This window comes from Archocentrus centrarchus, chromosome 16, assembly GCF_007364275.1.
Source record: "Archocentrus centrarchus isolate MPI-CPG fArcCen1 chromosome 16, fArcCen1, whole genome shotgun sequence".
In the NCBI taxonomy this organism is placed as follows: Eukaryota; Metazoa; Chordata; class Actinopteri; order Cichliformes; family Cichlidae; genus Archocentrus; species Archocentrus centrarchus.
This window is the reverse complement of record NC_044361.1, coordinates 25567855-25589093: the sequence shown is the minus strand read 5'-3', so window position 1 is coordinate 25589093 and position 21239 is coordinate 25567855. Positions and strand designations below refer to the sequence as shown.

At 41.3% G+C, this 21239-nt stretch overlaps 3 protein-coding genes across 5 annotated transcripts; 2 read left to right on the top strand and 1 right to left on the bottom strand.

Annotated features, from left to right (window-relative positions):
* Nucleotides 1–171: 171 nt before the first annotated feature.
* leng9 (leukocyte receptor cluster (LRC) member 9) lies at nt 172–6162 on the bottom strand. Of its 3 annotated transcripts, none has more exons than XM_030750524.1 (8): nt 5911–6162; nt 5571–5699; nt 3594–3687; nt 3019–3155; nt 2581–2907; nt 2266–2491; nt 1527–1653; nt 172–1438 (listed from the first exon to the last, which is right to left on the bottom strand). In XM_030750524.1, the coding sequence occupies exons 2-8, from the start codon at nt 5689–5691 to the stop codon at nt 776–778; spliced, it is 1695 nt and encodes a 564-aa protein (XP_030606384.1). In that variant the 5' UTR covers nt 5692–5699; nt 5911–6162; the 3' UTR covers nt 172–775. The 3 variants fall into 3 exon arrangements, with proteins under 3 accessions (XP_030606384.1, XP_030606383.1, XP_030606385.1); XM_030750523.1 differs by having other exon boundaries at nt 2266–2494; nt 5911–6160; XM_030750525.1 differs by having other exon boundaries at nt 2266–2494; nt 5598–5699; nt 5911–6157.
* Nucleotides 6116–15956, top strand: flcn (folliculin). Its single transcript, XM_030750526.1, has 12 exons — nt 6116–6460; nt 6638–6841; nt 6969–7115; nt 7211–7432; nt 7512–7678; nt 7755–7846; nt 12759–12916; nt 13151–13264; nt 13748–13871; nt 13981–14106; nt 15148–15250; nt 15341–15956. Exons 2-12 carry the CDS (start codon nt 6638–6640, stop codon nt 15546–15548), a joined length of 1665 nt encoding a protein of 554 aa, XP_030606386.1. The 5' UTR covers nt 6116–6460; the 3' UTR covers nt 15549–15956.
* Nucleotides 15957–17468: 1512 nt separating this feature from the next.
* LOC115794861 (uncharacterized) lies at nt 17469–20266 on the top strand. The gene is made up of 5 exons (XM_030750538.1): nt 17469–18003; nt 18372–18478; nt 18625–18696; nt 18988–19134; nt 19264–20266. The coding sequence occupies exons 1-5, from the start codon at nt 17991–17993 to the stop codon at nt 19603–19605; spliced, it is 681 nt and encodes a 226-aa protein (XP_030606398.1). The 5' UTR covers nt 17469–17990; the 3' UTR covers nt 19606–20266.
* The last annotated feature ends 973 nt before the right edge of the window (nt 20267–21239 follow it).

Sequence of the window (21239 nt, the reverse complement as noted above, 5' to 3'; positions counted from 1 at the left end):
GCTGTTCTAAAGCCTTCATTACTCAAACTGGTGTATTTAGTCCATTTAAATGTACATGTATATTAATGCTTGCACTTAGCACTTAATATCTGCCATCTCTGTGGCTGTTTATTGGGGATTTATTATTTTTACATTGTTCTGTATCCAGGATGTCTTTTTAGCTTTGTGACATTTAACAGCATTTATTTATGAGCTTTTTCCCCCATGAAAAACACAGTTTCATGTTTTTTTTCCTTGTTTTTTTTTTGTGTGTGTTTTTAATTCCTGGGGAGTAACTAGATGATGAAGTTTTTAAAGTACTGTAAAGATAAGATATTTTTTATTAAACAAGATGAAGTCAAGTTAGTGTTGTAGAACTTTTCCTGATCTGTTCATTACTCTCAGCGTTTTCAGATGGGTCTGGATCTTTTGTATTAGTTTTTACAATCAATCGCTTCATTACATGTGATTCTGTCCTTATCTTGAAATATGAATCATGAGATTTAATGCCTTAATAAATTAAAATGCATTAAATAGGGAAAATAAATATAATTGTGATCATATTTTAAATTTAAATGAGGTCACTGTATCAAATAAAGTTAAGCAAGTTAAATTTTATAACTTTTAAGGCCTTGTTTAAAAATATCTTGTGCATCTTATCTGGAAAAAAAAAAAACATAACTTCTTATAAAGTTCAGAGGCTTCAGCTTTGGTAGATGAGGCCACATGGCCTATTGCACCCAGAAATATGGAAAATATTAGCATACAGTGCACATCTGCGCGTCAGACTTCGTTATCATCGAAGTGTTACTGTGCACACCCTCTCATAAAAACCATCTACTTTATCTCTGCCTATAGCACAAAGGTGCAAGGTGTTAATTGGCAGACGACCAAAATTCAAACCTTTCCCCACCCTCAGGTCCCCCACACCTTCAAATATCCTCTCTTCCTCGCTGCCGCTTAATTTGGCCAGAGTGAGGTGGTAGCGTGGGATGTAGGAGTCCCTGTGGAGCCATCCCTCTTTCCTGTAAGCCTCCTGAAGGCCGCTGTTGAGCTGCTGGAGTTGGAGCTGAGGCTGGGGACTCAGGTACAGCACCTTCCCGTGGAAATGTTTCAGCTTCACGGGAAAGGTCACAGCCACAGGTGGGTTTCGGTCCAATTGGGCAAACCGTCGGAGGATCTCACCAGCAGCCGCCACCTCAGCGGGGCTATGCAGCACCAGAAGGCACAGGGTGACGTGAAGGCTGGAGGCAGTCTGCCAGTGAGGAGCAGAGGAAGGCAGGAGGGAGGTGAGCTCATTCTGCAGCTGCTGGAAACAGGAGAGGATGGCAGGAGTGTTGGCTCGGAAGGTGATGAAGTGCGTGGGTTTCTTCTTAGGGGGGCGACCACCGTTTTTCTCTTTTCTCTGCTCCAGAGGTGCAGATGGATTCTTGCGGACTTGTACGGCTGCAAGATAACTCTATGTAGGAGAAAAAGGAACATACAAATAACTGAACATGAAGTGTAAACGCAAGATTGTCCTTCAGGGCGAGATGTGCTATACTCACCACAGAGTCTTCATTGCCTTCCCAGCTTTCCTCCCTTTCTGCCAAAGTCTCCCCCTCACCCTCTTCTTTTACACCCAGTTCCTCTTTTTCTTGGGTTGAAGAACTCTGATCTGCTGAAACCTGATGTCTGAAATCAAAGCAGATGAGTAAAAGCACTACAGAGCCAGGAGAGTTTCATACAAGTCACCCCTGTAACCACAAACTGAAAAAAAAAAATTCTAACTTCTAATTACAAGTTCTTGCCATTCACTTATTTCTTGTTACATGCCTAATACGTGTCTGATAAGTTTTTTTTTTTGGAGTATTATATTACAATCCCACATATTTTTGGGTGGAATAGTATATTCCTGAATGTTTTCCAGCCAAATGTTACATGAGGGGGGCGAGCTATAAGCAGAGTGCATTTATCAGCTTCGCTCTTATTCTCTTCCTCTTGATGCGGAGGTGTGAGTAAAAGAAATGTGGGTGGAGGTCATCGGACCTCTAGATATTAAGACACCATTTGAATCCCTCAATCAAAAAGGACCTAATTTAAATCTGTTACTTCAATATACCCCTACCCATATATTCTGTTTCAGATCACTGAAGCTAAAGATCCTCCAGCTTCTTTTCATTTTAAGTGCTTCATTTTGCACAAAGTGAGCTGGTAAAACAACATGCAGATACTAACACTGATTTTTTTCCTTTTCCTTTTTTGTTTTACTCAGTTCAATTTCAATGAGCAACAGGAACACCAGACCTATCAGCAGCCTCCTCCACAACGCATGATCCTTGTGACTCCTGTTGCTCCTGAGAAGTGTTTCCTTTACACTCTGGAGCTGGTGGTGCAGACTCAGGGGTGTGAATATTCATCTGATTCTGCTTCTCTTCCTCCAGATGTGTGTTCCCGGTGCGAGCACACCCCTCTTCCTGCCCACTGACTGCAGGTGGCTGCTCTGCTGTGGTTTCAAGCACTTCTGTGTTTTCTTCTAAAACAAAATGTTACATTCGGTCATCTTGTAGAATGCACATGGTTATAATCAAGGTGGGGTAGCACTGAAGTTACTTGTCCTACCTTTTACTACCTCTTCCCCTCCAAAGGGGGGAGCCAGAGATTGACCTGTGGAACCAAAAACTCGGTCAGTCCTGGTGTGACGGTCCCAGACACGAAGCCCTCTGTAGGTGAAGTACTGGATCCTGTGTTTGGGCAGGGCCAGTTCAGCAGTGTAGTCACAGTCACAGGGGTTGGTCTCCCAGTTGAAGTCACAGAAGGGGCGCTCCAGCACGCCAAGGAAGCGATCCACATAGCCCACTACAAATTCTGATGCATCCACCGACGGGTCCCACAGGATTCGGGAAATCACGTCATCTGCTGTGCGCATACGAGGCTTTTTGTTCACCTCTACTGGAGAGAAACAGTTAAAAAGTGAAAAGATTATAAAGTGTGACTGGCCTCATGGAAGTATGCTGTCATTATCAGAGCTCGTGGAAGATTAAATAAATTTGGAATGACCTCTTCCCTCGTCCCATTTCGGCTTTGGCACTTTGTTAACACTGCCCTTGTTGTTCTTGTGTTTTTCAGTCTTTTTTCCATCCTGTTTATCATCTACATCAGAACACAGAGCTCCTGAATCATCCAGTGATGGGTGACTGGGAAACGAGAGCAGCGGTGGAAAAAATGTAGAAACACGGGAAATGAAACATGACAAAAAAAAAAATTTACAGACACTAAATTCACTTGACACAGACAGCTCATCAGCAAGGATATTAATCATGTCTGACCAACTGTGCTGCAACTTGAGCAGCAACTACATAAAATAATAAAGAAAAACCGCAGACAAAATTGAATTCAAAAGATATTTAAATGGATTTCTAAAACCTTTTCAGACAGGCCTGCACAATAAGGAGTTAATACTTCAGAAAACCCTCCATTTGAAGATAATTAGCAGTTATACTACAGTAATTTCTAAAGTCTTTAGTGTTAAGATTTTAATAATAAATTCAGATGATGCCTAGAAATTATCTAGAAAAATTACAAGTTCTCCTCTATGCTGCTGGTGACTGTTGAACAAAGTGAGGAGAGCAGACCTGTGAGCTAAACGGCATCTGAGGCCAAAACGACATTTTCCGATCCGGAAAAACTGGCAGACTTTGGCTCCATCCTCGTAATGTTCTGCTGACTCTGGAAGACAGGACAGGAGAGGGAAAAACAAGAATTTCAACAAAGGGGTGCCAACACAAAGTCTTGCAGTTTTTCACTTTTGCGTTTGCATTTAAATAACATTATATTAAAAAAAAAAAAAGAAAAAAAAAAAGAGATGAAATGGCACAAGAGATCAACAGGTTTTGTTTAAAGCAGTCCCAAGACATCTTATAGCAATTTATAAGGTCACTTATAAGGTTAAGCACCTGCCTGTGCTACAATAAGAATGACGAATGTGAGAAAAAAAAAAAAACTAGAGTCCTCATCACCCACTTTACTTCACAGGTGAATCGATCATAGGAAACAACAACACCTGCCAAATGTACTTTCTAAGTGGCTCTATGCAATTGAGCCATGGGTTATGTGGAAGTTCCTCTGAACATGTAGGGTTCAGCGTAACCCATCAATTGCTTTGCACTGATCACAGCTATAAGAGAAAGGAAATTTACACCCTGATAGTTTGCAGCAGTTTTCATTATCAGTGAAAATATCTTCATGGATTAGAGCGTTGACTGTTTAAGAGCTCAGCAAGGCAGGATAAAATAAGAATAAATCAAATTAATGATAAATTAATAATAAATATCACATAATGTACAGTACAATGTGATACTTATGCCATTTAGCAGATATAGTATGTTTCAGAGAAAACTTGATAAATATTATGTGGTGCAATTATAACCACAGAAAACTACAGAGCCACTTCTGGTAAAATTATATTTTAAGTTAATTCTTGAAGCAAAGTAGGTGAAAAAAACTGCCTCAGGAGTTCTACTTGCACCCGCGCCACTGATGAGTACCTGTCAGATCAGCCATGAGAGTCACGCAGCACTTCATTCCTTTTTGCAAACTTATGTTTTTACTGATTGTTTCTGCTTGTGTTTTCATTTTGTCTGTGGTTTTATATGAGCTTCTGTGTCAGTGTGTGTCACACACAGACAGATGGTAAACACACAGACCTCCAGAAATATGATTCCTTATCACCTGCCCTTTTACTAGAAACCCTCCTTTTCGTTCCCTTTACCATGCCTTTTTACTATATAGCACAATTACAGTCATACATAAATGAGTGAGGAAGTGGCAGAGGGGAAATGGTGCATTTAATCAATTTCCAGTACACTTCCACTGAGTGTTAATCGTATGACAGGTGGCAATTACTCAACCCAGAATCCTACCACAGGACTCAAATGTAAGCCATGTAAGCTGTACAGGACGAGGTTGCCTTTACACCCAAATACTACACACCCTGCAATACTATTTAGAGCCAGGAGAAATTACTCTGACTCATAACACAAATTCTTTCCTGTAATGTCTTTCTTGGCAAGGGAGATAGTTGTCCGGATCAGCCACAAATATTTGGAGAATTTTCAGCTCTTGCAGAGAGAGTGCCTAAAGTAAATGCCTGAACAGAACAACTTTTAAGTTCTTTAGTCTCCAGAAATGTAATCCACAGATTAGTGTGTTGAGCCCAGTGGGAGTAAGAGCAGAAGCAGGCAAGTCAGAGTCAGCACTCAGTCATTTCCTGAAATCCTGAAATATTCCCAGCTGAACTGAATACATCAACAGGACATGAAAAATGTCCCAACAATTCATTACAGTGCTGGACTCCCTCCTTCAGCCCCCGGCTGACGATAAGAGGCTCATGATACAAAACTAAAACCTGAGCTAACATTGATCAGCGTAACACAGAAATACATCATAGAATGACCAGTTTGATTTACGAGTAGATTACTAGGAAAATAATAAGACATTGTAATTACATGAGTAACCAGCGCTTTTTTTATTTTATTTTTTTACTGCAGCTGTCTGAAAACAAGACGTGTCTCAAATCACCCACAAATAGTGACTGTGTAAAACTGATTTACCTCCTTTGGCTTTTAGGGTGTCTTTACCTGACTGTGGACCCGACGTGTCAGTCGGACTGGTGGGTGTCATGTGGGTCTCACTGGCAACATCTGGGGGAACTCCTGATCCACCGGAAGCCATGCTCAGATCTGGGATTTAGAAGGCAAAAAAAGTCACTGTGTGTGAATCTATATCTTTGTTTGACCAATTTTTCAATGACACACTGAAAACTATGAACGTTTTAACGCGGAAGAGACAGTTAACGTTGTCCACTGTTAAAAGAAAAACTCATAATTGAGCTTCTTCGCTAAGCTATTACATTAAAAACATATACACGCATTTAAATCCCCCGGAACATACCTTTTTAGTAGACAAACCTTCAAAGAAAACGGCTGCGACTTTTCAAGCGCCCTTTGACCCCGTGTTTGTTGTATCAGACTGGATTATGGGTAATGTAGTTTCACTTTGTCGTTCATCGTACGTAAACCCTGGTATCAGTGAGAAAGTCGAAAAACTAGAACATTTATTTGCGTACTTTCACGTCGCTGGTAAAGTATCTGAGATATTTTTGATTCGACGGTTAAAACTGAAAAAAAAGAAAAAAAATCAGCGGCGGTTGGCATCCACGCGTCAGTCCTGCCTGAGCGCGTGACTCTGCGTCATGTGACGAGCTCTGTTTTTGTTGCCTCCTGGCAGCGACACAGAGGGCAACAAAAAAGTGTAGAAAACCTCAATTAAACCATTAGGAACGATGGATTTTTAAATAACGGGCTCCATGAAGATTTGACTTAATTTCACGCCACTGTTACTTGTTATGGTGCGGCTTTTTTGAACGCTACGTCCAATGAATCCTCCTTTGTGAAGTGCCAGAGAGCACCAGTCATTTGTTGAACTTGGCTCTGCACTGAAGGTAAGAGAATCTCACACTGCCAGATAACCATATCCTAACCGTAGTCTAATCTGGTAACGTCAGTGATTAACCAGACCTACATGTGACCGCCATGACTGTGAATGTTCAGATCTAAATCGGCACAGTAAACATATGAAAACTTGTTTATATTTTTCTATTCCTCCCTCTCTGTGTCAGATGAATGCTCTGGTGGCTCTCTGTCACTTCTGTGAGCTCCATGGCCCCCGGACCCTGTTCTGTACTGAAGCACTACACCCTCCATCTCCATCCCCTTCATCCCAGGCAGGTGCCCCAGTACCAGGAGACCGAGATGGAGACCGTGACGGTGAAGGGCTCACCATGAAGGCCAACAGCTCGGCTACACAGAAAGAAATGTGTGAGGTGAGTGCAGTGTGACTTGGATTTCTTGCCTTTATTCATTTCTTTCATAATTTCCAGTCAGCAGGTGAGCTCATGCTCCTGTCATCCTTCTCAAAGTACTTCTTTTTTTTTTTTCTTTGTCTGACAGGGTTGTCGATCCTTGCCTGCATCTCACCCAGGCTTTGTGAGCATTGATGATGAAACGGGCATCCGCTTCCTGAGTCACCAACACCCCAGACAACCACAGCTTTTCAGCGTGGTTCGACAGGCTTGCGTACGCAGTCTCAGCTGTGAGGTAATTAGTGACAGATGTGTGTGTATTGTTTCTGTGCTTAAATCCCCTGCATCCTCATATACTTCCTCAATTTTCTCCTTTTCTTTGGTTTCCAGGTGTGTCCCGGGCGTGAAGGGCCCATTTTTTTTGGAGATGAGCAACATGGATTTGTGTTCTCGCACACCTTTTTTATCAAAGACAGCCTGGCCAGAGGCTTCCAGCGCTGGTACAGTATTGTTATGGTCGCCATGGACAGAATCTACCTTATCAACTCCTGGCCTTTCCTTTTGCGTCACCTCAAGCTTACTATACAAAGCCTGCAGAGCACAGCTCTAAAGGTAGAGCATGCACAAAAACACCCTACAACACACTTATTTATTAGTGCCTCTGATATCGTTGCGCTATTCTCCCCATCAGGTGTTTGACAGTGAACAGGGAATCTGTCCCCAGCGAGCTGTGAGGATGAACAGTGCATTTTCACCTGCAGTTTTTCCACACCAACGGAGTGGCAATGCAGCTCGATCGCTGACTTCTCTCACCCAGCATCCTAATCTCTGGGCCAGCCTGCATTCCTCCTTTAGTTGGTGAGTTGATAGATTCAAACAAACTGTTCCTTTTTTTTCTCAATCAGGCTAATGAGTGGTCTCACCTTATTTCCAGGCTGCTTAAGGCTTGTGGTAGCCGTCTGACGGAGAAGCTACTGGAAGGAGCTCCCACCGAGGATACACTGGTGCTCATAGAGAGACAAACAGGTAGATGAATTGACCTTGATTAGGAAGCAGAAGTTTACATACAGTCATTGTGGTAAATGTCGTATTAAAGTTTGGGCTTTTAATGATTTCTTTAATGATTTCTTTGAACTGTTCCTTTTCCAGGGTGGAATGAGTGTACAGCATACATCATTACTGACTTTAAAAAACAAATTTTAAAGTATTCTGGATTTTCTGTAATCCACACAGCCTCAAAAGGCTCAAATATATATATATATATATATATATATAGACACACACACCAACACCACCACTAATATTTGGTTAAATGTACCTTAACGACTTGCATCTCCACCAGATGCTTTTGGTACCCATCAACAAGCTTCTGGCATAATTCTGTCTGGATATTTGAGCATTCGTCTTGGCAGAATTGGTAGAGTTCATTTAAATTGGTTGGTTTCCTAGCACGGACCCAGCTTTTAAGTGTAGTTCACAAATTGCAAATATGATTGAGTTTGGGGCTTTGGGAAAGCCATTCCAGAAGCTTAATGTTAGCCTGCTTTATCCATTCCAAAATCAGTTTTGATGTGTTTGGGGTCATTGTCCTGCTGGAACACTCAGTTGTGTCCAAGTTTCAACTCTCTAGCTGTTGATTTGAGGTGAAGTTGAAGAATAGTTGGAGATAGTTCTTCTTATTTAGTCTTTCATCCACTTTGTGCAATCTACTAGGGCTCCAAAACAAGAGAACACTTTGAAAGCACATCAGATCTCAATGGGAAAAAAATATGATGGTTATCTATATTGATATGGACTGGGTAATGTGTTGGGAACCAAAGGATGCCACATCGTTTGATGGAAATGAAAATTATCAATCTACAGAGGGAAGAATTCAAAGTCACCCCGAAAATCAAAGTGATAATATTATGCTGCAGGCTAGTCCATTTTGCCAAAATTTCATTGCAGCAACTCAGTAGATTGTATGGCCCTCACGTGCTTGTATGCATGCCTGACAATATCTAGACCAGGGCATCACTGAACTTCTGGACAGTCTGAGGTGCAGCCTGGTGGTGTCGGATGGACTGAAACATAAGGTCCCACAGGTGTTCTATTGGATATAGGCCAAACGAACATTGGGGGCCAGTCAATGGTATTAATTCCTTCATCCTCCAGGAACTGCCTGCATACTCTGACCACATGAGGCCAGGCACAATTGTGCACAAAGAGGAACCCAGGACCCACTGCACTAGCCTAGGTTCTGACAGCGAGTCCAACGATTTCATCCTGATACCTAATGGCAGTCAGGGTGATGTTGCCTAGTCTGTAGAGTCTGTGCATTCATCCATGGATATGCCTCCCCAGACTATCACTGACCCACCACCAAACCAGTCATGCTGAACTATGTTACAGGCAGCATAACATTCCCCATGGCTTCTCCAGACTTTTTCACGTCTGTCACACATGCTCAGGGTAAACCTGTTCTCATCTGCAAAAGCACAGGGTGCCAGTGGTGGAGCTACCAATTCTGGTATTCTGTGGCAAATGCCAGTCAGGCTCCACTGTGCCGGGCAGTGAGCACAGGGCCCACTAAAGGATGTTGAGCCCTCAGTCCACTCTCATGAAGTCTGTTCCTGAGTGTTTGGTCAGAGACATTCATATCAGTGGCCTGCTGAAGGTCATTTTGTGGGGCTCTGGTAGTGCTTATCCTGTTCCTCCTTACACAAAGAAGCAGATACTGGTGCTGATGGGTTAAGGACCTTCTACAGTCCTGTCCAGCTCTCCTAGAGTAACTGTCTGTCTCCTGGAATCTCCGCCATGCTCTTGAGACTGTGCTGGGAGACACAGCAAACATTCTGGCAGTGGCAGGTATTGATGTGCCATCATGGAGGAGTTGGACTCTCTGTGCAACCTTTGTAGTGTCCAGGTATCACTTCATGCTACCAATAGTGGCACTGACCTCCACCTGTAAAACCATTTCTGTTTTGGATGTTGTCTCATTGTTGTGCACCTGTTGTTAATTTCATTAACAGCAAAGCAGCTGAAACTGATAAACAACCCCCTCTGCTACTTAACTGACCAGATCAATATCCCAGAAGTTTAACTGACTTGATGCCATACTCTGGTTAAAATGTGTACCTTTAATTTTCTTTTTTTTTTCTTTTCTTTTTTTTTTTTGAGCAGTGCATAATATGAAGTTGAATAAATGCGAGTTTTTAAGGGAAAATAAGAAAGCAAGACATTACACATATACAGAACTTGTGAGGTGTGAAGTTTATTTGGCCTCTGAAGTGGGACATGTGAGGAAAAAGTTAAAGAATCACCACTTCAGGATGTTGTCATGATAATTTTTTTGATACAGGATGATTTCAGCAAATGCCATGGGTTTGCACAATGTGCTGTTGGTTTTTATCATCAGACTGAAAATATTCTGGTGAAAGTCTGAGTCACTGGGTTAGTCTATGAAGAGGCGCAAGAAAAACAGAATGATTCACTCAAATATCCCAACTTTCCAGAGACAGTTGACACAATTCTAGACAGTATTCAGGAATAACATTTATAAAAATAAACATTTACAGGCAAACCTTCTCTGACAGTATTGCCTGTAATGGAATTTCAGTAACCTGTGCCCTAATATAAAGAATGTACCTAAGTAAATGTTTGTAGTCCTGAGTCATAAAGTACATTTCAGTTGTGTTGTTCCTAATTATAAGTATCAGGGAAGCTGCTCCATCATTTTCTAACTCATTTGACCAAGAATTTATTAATATACATCCACTGGACACTTTATTAGGTACACTTTTCTAGTGCTAGGGTTTGACCCCCTTTTACCTTCAGCACTGCTTTACCTTTTTGTGGCATAGATTCAACAAGGTGCTGGAAACATTCCTGAGAGATTTAAGATAAGATAAGGTTTATTTGTCACATGCACAGTTATACACGGTACAATGCACATTGAAATGTATTTTGTACAGCTGATCCAGCCAATAGTAAGTAGTAGAAATACATAAATAAGAAAATATAAAATATGTAAGTTACACGTCATGGCACACAAGATAAAAATATATAAATATCTAGGGTAAAAATATAAAATTCTTGTCGTTGGTATTTACACAAGGCTATGTTATTGCAGCTGTGTTGGTAAGTGCATGGCACGATATAGTCCAAGTCAAAATAGGATAATTTACATACTGCAGTCCAGTTTAGGGCTCGGAGTTGAGCAGACGGATGGCTTGTGGATTAAAAACTTTCAGTTCAACCTTTCAGTCTTAGTCCTCAGGCAGCGGTAACGCTGACCTGATGGAAGCAAGGAGAAGAGAGAGCGTCCGGGGTGGCTGGGCTGTTTAAGGATCTTCTTAGCCCTTAACCTGCCCCTCTTAGGCCTTGGTGTAAATGTCCTGCAGGTTGGGAAGAGTGGTTCTAATGGTCAGTTCAGCTGAACAAACTACCCTTTTAAAGGCCATGAAGTCCTGTTTAGTGCAGTTTCCCATACAGGTGGTGATATTCCCATGCAAGATGCTCTCGATGGTGCAGGTGTAAAAGTTCCTGAGCACCTTGAGTGGGAGCTTGAAGTCTCTCAGAGGACTGAGGAGGTAGAAACACTGTCTGGCGTTCTTTACAGTGGTGTTAATGTGATGAGTCCAGGACAGGTCCTGTGAGATGGTCTCTCCCAGGTATATGAAAGTGTCCACTCTTTCCACCTAAGCACCACTGATGAGAAGTGGGCGGTAGTCCCTCTGCTGCTTCCTGCTGAAGTCCAGAATCAGTTCCTTTGTTTTGCTGACATTAAGCAGAAGGTGGTTCTCCCAGCATTAGTCCTCCAGGTGGGAGACCTCTCTTCTCTAGACTGTTGTTGTGGAATTAATCTCCCACAACAGCGGTGTCCTCAGCAAACCTTATGATGGTATTGGAATCTGACGTGGCCTTGCAGTCATGGATGTACTGTGGGTACAGCAGAGGGCTGGGCACACATCCCTGGGGGGATACTGTGTTGAGGGTGAGGGCGAATGAGGTGAGGTGACCCGTTCGTACCACCTGTGGTCTGCTGGTCAGGAAGCTGTAAACCCACTTGCACAGGGATGGGTCCAGGCCCAGGTTCAACAGCTTAGAGACCAGTCTGCAGGGGACTATGGTGTTGAATGCTAAGCTGTAATCTACAAACAACACTCTCACATGGTTCCCCTTACCAGTGTCCACGTGGGAAAGGGTCTTGTGGAGGAGGAAGGTTATGGTCTATTTTGACACGATAGCAACCAAATTCTGATCCCACCATATGGATGTTGCAGCAGAAACTGTGACTCATCAGAGCAGGCAACATTTTTCCAATCTTCTCTTGACTGGCAAGAGTGGCGCCTGATGTGCTGTAGCCCATCTGCTTCATCTGTTGTTGTGTTGTACATTCAGAGATGCTCTTCTGCATACCTTGGATATAATGAATTATTTGAGTTACTGTTCCCTTCTTGTCAGCTCAAAGCAGTCTGGCCATTCTCCTCTGACATCTTTTTCACATCATTCTCTGTAAACACTAGAGATGCTTATGTACGAAGATCTCAGCCGGTCACCAGCCCGTCTGGCACCAACAACCATGCAGTGTTCAGAGTCACTTTTCTTCCACATTCTGTTGCTCAGTTTGAACCTCAGCACTGTGTCTGCATGGCTAAATGCTTCGAGTTGCTAATATGATTTGCTGATTAGAGATTTGCATTAAAGAGCAGTTGTACCTAATAAAGTGGCCAATGAGTGTATCTGTTGCAATAAGTCAGGTGTGACTGCAAATTTAGTTTCTTTGTTTTGGAAACAGTGGGTAGCTATCATTATCATGCTGACAGTTGTGTAGGTATGACTTAGGTGGTGCACAGCCAGTCGTCACAGTTTCCTATGGAAATTCCCCACATTTGTAATGAACCCCTGCATGACAGCATTTGCTAATTTTTTTGTTTTAATGTCATGGGTTTCAAAGAGCAAGAAGAGGAAATGAGCTGCTGGGAGGGAGCAGAAGGAGGCGTTTCAAAGAGGCACCATTCGGAGAGCAAGCTGACCCACAACTTCCTGAGCGACGATGCAAAACTGGATGAATTGCCTGGTCCAAAATTTAGGTCACTGAGGCATTTGAGACAGGTGCACTTATGTACTTTTGTAATTTCCCTATGTATATTGAACTTAAATACGTAAGCTGACAGAAAACTGAGATTGAACAAAGAATAATAAGCATATTTTGCAATCATATATATATATATATATATAATGCATAGTAGAGTGATGCATACTAATTTTAAAAAGGCCCGTTTTTTATTTTCTCACACCCTGTATGTGTAAACTGTTGTTTGGTACACATTGTGGTTCACTCTGCAGGTCCTTGGGGCTACTGATTTTCGACAACTAGCCTGGCACGTGCTCATGGGAAATCAGGTCATATGGAGAGGTGCAGACCCACTTCTCATCCAGTCAGCTTTTACAATGCTCAAGGTACTCTGCTGTAGTGGTGCACCCTATTTAGAGAGAGTTGTATTATAATATGGGTAAATATGAACTGGACGGGGAATCGGGGTGTAATAATACATGGTTACAGGATTTTAACCTTTTTGTTTTTGCCGGTATATGCTCTCCTGGTGTTTTGGGTGTGGCTGTTTTTCCTTTAAATAATTGAAAGATGCTTTTTTTATGTTATCAATATATAATTGAAAGAAAAATTTCGTACTGTGGTGTTATTTCACAACAGTTCTTTTGTTGTGTTCAGAATAGCATTACTTACAGGATTAAAAACAACCCTTTCCTATTCAATTGTCTGAGGTAGCAGAGACAATGAGGCTGTATGCATGCTATCACAACCTATAACTAAAGCAGCTACCCATCAAAATGTCAGCCAGATCAATCAGTGGGTCATCAGGACCATTAACTTACTTAACCAACCATGCTTAAACCTAAATCTCTACTCTGTTTTCCCATTAGTCTTTGCTCCCAGTAGGCTGTGTGCGCTCTGTGCCGTACAGTTCTCAGTACGAGGAGGCCTACAAATGCAACTTTCTGGGTCTCAGCCCCGATGTGCCTATTCCAGCCCACGTCAGCTCCTCAGGTGCAAGAAACTCTTGAGATCTGTAGATCGCTGTGTGAGATTCTCAGTGAAAAAATGTAGACGTGTATTTGCAGGTCAAATTGTAATGATTTTGCTTTGGTTTGTTCAGAGTTCACAATGCTCGTGGATGTCACCTCAGAGAGAAGCTGTCACATCCCTGCTGTAGGAGAAGACGATATCAGCTCACTTTATCAGTTCACCATCAGCAGTGCCAACGCACAACCTATAGACAGGGGTGAGTATATCTGTCTTGATTTCATTTACAGTGATCCCTGGACATTTGCTGTCTGTGTCAGTGTTACACAATTTACAGTCGTGGGAACCCAACAGCTAGCCTGCTGATTAAGCCTCTGAGGCCAAAAACAAACTTTTTACGGCTTCTTGTGCAGCTCGTGTTTGTCTGTTCATCAGTTTCCAGTTCCGTTGTTTGATCATTGTTTACAAAGCCAGATAAATTAAAAGACCAATAATAAAAGCTATATTTTCACTAGGCAACAGCTGATGGTTTCAAGTTTCCATGTTGACAAATGCTGTCCACACAGACTGCTTACTGCAGGCTCTGAGCCCCGCTCAAAGCCTGCTCAAACGTGATTAGTCAATACCACTCAGACTTAATTTATTTCTTACAATTTAAGCCCAAAGAGTCATGCTGACAGATTTCTTCCATATACTACAGCAACATTTCTTTATCATATAGAAATACTGAGACAAACTGTTGAAGTTGCACTTCATTTTCTTACATTAAAATATCTGAGGGATTAAACCTGTAGTTAAACTTCTTTACACTGACACAAAGGCGAGTTTAAGATGTGAAATGAGTTTGACTTCCTGCTACAGAGCATTGTACAGACTGTCACATACAAAAATGCCACAGCAGAATACACCAAAAAGTAGAGAGTCAAAAACAACCACAATTATAAGCTTATTATAAGTTAAGGAAACCTAAAATATGAGAATAAGTTGTTACTTAATCTGTTACAGTCCAGAAACAGGCAGTAATCTTCGAGCAAAACATTTGCTGCAGCGAGTGCTTGTAAGCGTTTTAAGCCCCTCAGACTCCAGCTTGTTTTTCCTCTTTTGCACTCTCTGCGTCCTGTGATTCATTAGTTTGATTTGTTGAAGTTTGCTCAAGGCAAACAGTGAGAGAGAAATAGTTTATTTTATCACCTGCTAACAAGTTATCTGCATATCTGTTCATGTGGAGGCCAGCTTTGACAAAAGGCCAATGATGGGCTGTCAAACTTTCATTAACTGAACCTTTGACCTCTTTCTCCAGGTCCAACATTACTGAACAAGCTGGAGGTGGCTCTGTCTAATGAGAACTTGTCAGTAGATGTTGTGTCTCACTGCCTGCTGTGCTTGAAGGAGGAGTGGATGAAGTGAGCTAAGTTCCTTTATTCTTAAATGAGATCTCTTGTGTTTTTCCACACGTAAACTTTTTCATAAGCCGTTCTCATTTATTCTTTCAGTAAAGTCAAAGTGTTGTTCAAGTTCTCCAAAGTGGACGGTCGGGGAAGGGAGGACACCCAGAAGGTTCTGGCGCTGCTCGGTGCTACGGGCCCCGGCGAGGAAGACAATGTCAGGCTGCTCAAATACTGGATGACTGGACTCAGCAAAACATACAAGAGCCATTTAATGACAGCAGTCCGAGGAGGGGAGAGGAGCCCCAGCCAGTGACAAAGAAGAGGAGGAGGAGATTAGGATAAAGAAAGGGGAGCTGAAATGAGGGGGAATGCCATAGAGACAGCATTCTCCTTCTTTTTTTTTTCTTTTTTTTTGTTTTGTGTTTTTTAACCAAGAGTTTCGTCATTTAATGTGGAATGAAGGAGGGCTGTGAATGGATGACAGAAAGGGTTTTGCTCATTCGTTATGTTCATTTTCAGAAACTGTATCTAACCGTGATTATTGTCTTGCTCACTAAACCAATAGAATCAGTTTGGCTAATGCATGAGGGCTTTTATTCGTCAAAGGGAACTCTTGTAGAAGACCTTTTCATACAGATATGTAAAGCTTAACTTATTACAAAAAGAATTTGCACTTTGTTTACTCCTGCTGATGTTTTAAAATAAAATCAAAGTAAGTGAACTTTGAGCCTGACGTCCTTTCTTAATCTATGGTTGGCTCCATCTTGTGGCGAACCGAAAGAAAATGGAAGGGAGAGAGAAGTGGAGGTGGAGATCTTTTGTTTCTCCATCAGCTCCCACACACTTGTTTGAGTGGCTGTCAGCCAGCAAGCCTCAAATGGTGTAAGAAAACACTTCAAATGCTTCCTCGAGTCCGGAAATGTACAAAAAATTGGTTGCATAACAAGGCGTCGGTACAGCCGACCACATCGGCGGGATTCTGGGCTTTTAATGAGCCAGTCACTGATCTACTGTGCTTTTTTTTTTTTTTTTTTCAGTTACACAAGTCTCTTGCTGTGCTGAAGCTCACAGATTTGACTCAGTAAAATTCAGCAAAATACAGCTTTGTTTATATTGGAGGCTGTTTTTTTCGTTTTTTTTTTTCTCAACCCCAAAATTTAAAGGTACAAACTCCTATTTTAGTCCTAATTAGAAAGGGAAAAAAGTGAGCTTGTATATATTGGACTGACTGATGCTGTCCTTTTTAAAGGAATGCACTTCTTGGCATTCTTGATATTAGCTCATTGTTTTATTTTTTTTTCTAAAATCTGGATTTCATTTGGTGACTTACACCACAACATGCATGGACTTCACAAGTTAACTACGTATTTACTTCCCCTGAATTTTAAAAGCAGTATGAAACAGGAAGACAGCACTCTGACGAGATATTTATATCCATCATTAAAAACACACAGCACGGGTGAAGAGGTTTCTATTTGATTGTGCCTTTGGGAAATATTAAAGCCTTGCTTGCTGCAGCTGTCTGGTTTCCTTTTCCCCTCAGCAGAGGGCAAAAACCTTAGGAAGCTTTCCTTTGTCCTTTGGCTAATGATTAAATATACATGAAGAAGAACAACTTGCTTTGACACAACAACCTTACACTTCCTTCCTTTCATTATTAATCAATTCCTCTGTTGACATCTGACTGAAATCCCAAAGCAATGTGATGTTTCACATAACCTGAGGCCTCAAAACAACACTTTTCAGACAGGATGATGACAGCTGTGCACAATGCTCTACATCACAATCACACCATCCACCTCTGCAAAGACAAATTTATTAGTAATGACTAAGGAAAGCTGTCATAGTTTGGATGACTTGCAAGTTCTGGCAATGCAGTGTTGCAATCCTCGTTAGCTTTGCAAGAAACACAATGAATTTGATTTTTTTTTTTTTGTTGTTTTTTTAACCCTAATCACTGGATGACCAAATAGGATGATACTGCACACTGACTAAAGAGACAGAGACTAACATATCAACAGGCACAGAGGTGTGGGGAAGAATCAAAATGAAAAACATATGCTCCCGACTGCATGACTAAGCCTCTTCAGCCCTGGTTGGGAACAGGACGATGGGGGTGGGGGGTGTTAGGGAATGTGGGGAGAAGAGGGGAGGGAGACGGGTCAGTCAATAGTGAGGTAAAACGTGTGCCTGTGGGAGTGGCCGAGTCATAAAGGGAGAATTCAGCAGAGCACTTTCACTTTGAACTGAGCCAGTGTCTGAGCAGGATACAGAGAGTGACAAGAGGGAGAAATCCAGGGGAGGAGGTCAGCTCCGGCACTTTATCCATTGACCAGTTTTAAGGGACATTGGGCTGGTTAAAGTTCAGGAAAATTCTAGGTCAGTAGTGACAAAGAGAAAGGGAAAGGGAAAGAAGAAAAGATTTAAAAAGAAAGAAAAAAACAAGGATTTGAAAGTGAAAGGCTGCAGCCACCCCGGCTTAAGTGGGGGAAAATCCCAATATAAGACGTTAAGTGACAAATGAGGTATCTACGTGGAAAGTACCAAAGGAGCCCAAAAAAAGAGAAAGGGATGGTCTGAGGGATGTGCAGAGGAAGACTAAATATCAAGCAGTGAAGAAGAAACAGAAGCATACTCTGTCACAGACCTGTAAAACCACAGGAGGAAGCTTCGTCTTTTACAAACTAACACTGAAACCTGCCTGCAGAGTGACTGCTCCCTGCGAGAGAAATGGACACGCAGCCAAGGTAAAAGGATGACACTGCCAGGTGAGAAACAATTATTTTCACATTAAATCTTTTTCCTGAACTTTCTTTTCATGACGTCTGTGGGAATATAATGAAATAGTAGATCTGGTTTATGCATAATGAAGTTTAATTGGTGAATCAAAGCAGATTTCTTGTGCCACTTTGAAATTTTACAGTGGCAATTAATTAAATTAGAGGTGCTGCAACAATAGCCCAGTGTTTCATGCTGTTTTCCTCAAGAACAAAAAAAATAAAGGCTAATTGACACAGGAAATGATATCATGTTTTTTAGTAGGTTTGCAGCTTGAACAAGCTACAAACCACAAAAAGTTTCCAGCAATTATATTGAATGTGTTCTGTGGCTTTCTCTCTTATCCTGTCTCAAACAGTTCTTCTGTTGCTGTCAATACTAACTACCCAATGTGGTGGATGTGAGTTTGACCTAGAAGGCACGAGAAACATGAAGGCAACCATCGACTCGAATCCTACAGGCTTTGTAAGTTAAACTCTCTTTACTTTGTTTATGAATGCACGTGGTCCTTCTGGGCATCTAAGTAATCATCAGAGTCATTTATATTATTATACTGAATTTCATCATTTGAAGCTTTATTCTCATCTCTGTCTCCTTTTTTCTTCCTTTAGCGGAGCGTGTTCCCGAAAGACTACTATGTGGTCCACAGATACACAAAACACATGCTCTGTGACACCGATCCGGTGAGTTGCTTATGTAGGAAGTGAGATCTCATATGCATTAAATTGCCTTCTCCTGATGGCTATTTTGCTGGGTTTTTTTTAGAGGATAATCACTTCCTTTTTTTCTTTTTTCATCTTCAGCTGTAACAAGTCAAGTCACATGATCTTGTTTACTAAAAGACTATTGTACCGAGTGGCTTCCAGTCTCTCTCGTAACACGGTTCTTGATGTGGCTCATGTGGTGATTTGTCATGTGTTTTACATAGTAATCCTAATTTTAGGGTTGTTCTGTTTTCCCACTTTTCCTTCCAGTGTTGCGTGTTCCCTGCTGCATTTGTCCTCCTGGATTCTTGGCATGTGCTTCTTCGGAACCTCTGGGAGGAACACTTAAATCACTCCTTAATACTGGATCTAAAGCAGACACTGGACAAAATTATTAGCAAGAACAGAAACATGGATGTACGTATCGTCTTTTCTTTGACGTGAGATCATCCACTTCAGTATTAAATCCCTGTTTCAAACATGACTCTTTTAGTCAGAGCTGTTCTCTTGAAGATTCTGATTTTGTTCCTTGTTTCCTTGTTGCAGAGTTTTCGGGAGGAGACGGACTTGTCCCAGTTCACCCAGGTGTCTTCTTCTCCAGAGGAACTCCTAAAACTAACATCAGAACTTTTTAGTCGATGGATTGAAATTGGGTGCCCACCTTCAATTGAAACTTGCACCCTGCCCACCTTGCCACCCTCTGTCGAAAGGAAGGACTACGGTCCATCAAGGGCCAGACTTTTAACCACCAGAGCTATCAGTAAGGTGGACGAAGAACACCCTGAAAAGATGATCCACAATGCACAGCCGAGTGGGGTTCCTCCATCATATTCTGTTTTCATTTGGAGCGCCTTGCTATTCAGACTGTACTGGTGGTTGCTGCCATAATTACTGAAAGGATCTTTAGATAATGCACACAAAATGCAAGACTGGCACTGAATGACTCTTTTCTTGTGTTTGTGTCTCTGTGTTTCAGTTTCAGTGCAGTAAGCTTTGTTAAAAAGAAGTGTGATGTTTGATATCCAAAGTTAGATGAAACTGCCAAGCTCACCATCCAACAGTGTTCTGCAAGAAGTGATATCACCAGTGTAATCCAATACCCCTCCCTCTTTAGAGCAAGCTATCTACAGTTTTCATGTCCATGAAGAACAGAAAGGGTTTTTTTCTCACTGTTTACGATGAAAATGGATGTACATATGTTTACTTTTGTACAGCAATGTAAATATGCAAAATATACATGCATATCCCAAGTTCTGTGTGTTATATTTATTGCAATGTTTGTAATGTACATTTACAGTTAGGCTACTTAAGTAAATGTGCTTAAGTAAAGTGTTGGGATGTTTGTTCATACATATTTAATTTTTTTTTTTTATTTAAAGACGTTTACTCTACATTTTAGAGGAAAATATTCCACATATTTATAAATTATGGTGCACATATTATGCACTGTGATACACTGAGTTTATGAAGTTGTTAGAATCAGTGCTCCACCAATTACAGTTGTAATACATGCTTAATAATGTAGCCTATGAACAATACTAACAATATCAATAAAACTGCAGTTGTATAGCAACATCACACGTACATTTCTTGCAAAACTGCATTTGTAACTTTGCAGCGTGGTATTTGCAGCTTCAATGTATTTAATCACTAGGGGGTAGAATATATGTTGTTGTCCCTGCTGCTTTTAGAGATTACATTTTGTGTTTAATCTTGCATTCCAACTGGAGTCTGCATTCGTGTGAGCTCAACCATGGCTGCTCTTGTAAAGAGCCAGCTTTTGTGTCCAAATTCTTTAAAACTACTCTGGAGCTCTAATTGTTGAAAACAGAATCTGAAAGATCAGTTGCAGATGACAAAAGAATGTGCAGTGGAACAATTTGAGATCTTATGGCTCCTGTCAGAACCTCCTTGAGTAATATTTGATAGTATTTGATGCTGGCACTTGCCTCTACTTGTACTCACCCACATGAATGGAGGACATTTGTCCTGACAGAACCCTTCTTGTAGTTTCATAATACCTTAAATGTATATAGAATTGTTTGTTATAGAAACAGAGGTTCCCATGGAATTTGTAGCATACTTTGAAGGATGAAACGAAAAAAAAAGAAGAAAAAGTTTTAAAAAAACAAAACAAACACAGGCACTTGGACAAACCGGTACTACAGAAATTACTCAACTATTCTTCTGAACTTTGTACTGCAGCTTTTATGTCAATTTCCCAATAGCCTGGTAAGTGCATAAATATGTAAACTGACTGTGAGTGACCAGCTGAGTCAAAGCCTCTCTTCCCATTAGTGGGGCAGGGGCTTCCGTACCTCCTGATAGTACCAGGCAGAGCTGCTGAAGATGTACTCTCAAAATACATCTATGGATCATGACTCAGTGGGGGATTTTTTTTTTTTTTTTTTGTTCTGATCAGTGCATGCACATGATCCCAAATGTTCTTGAGTAATAGGTTAATTATCTTCTAGGGAGGAGACGCTCCCATAAAGCTAACAATGATGTTTAGGTAGTACATT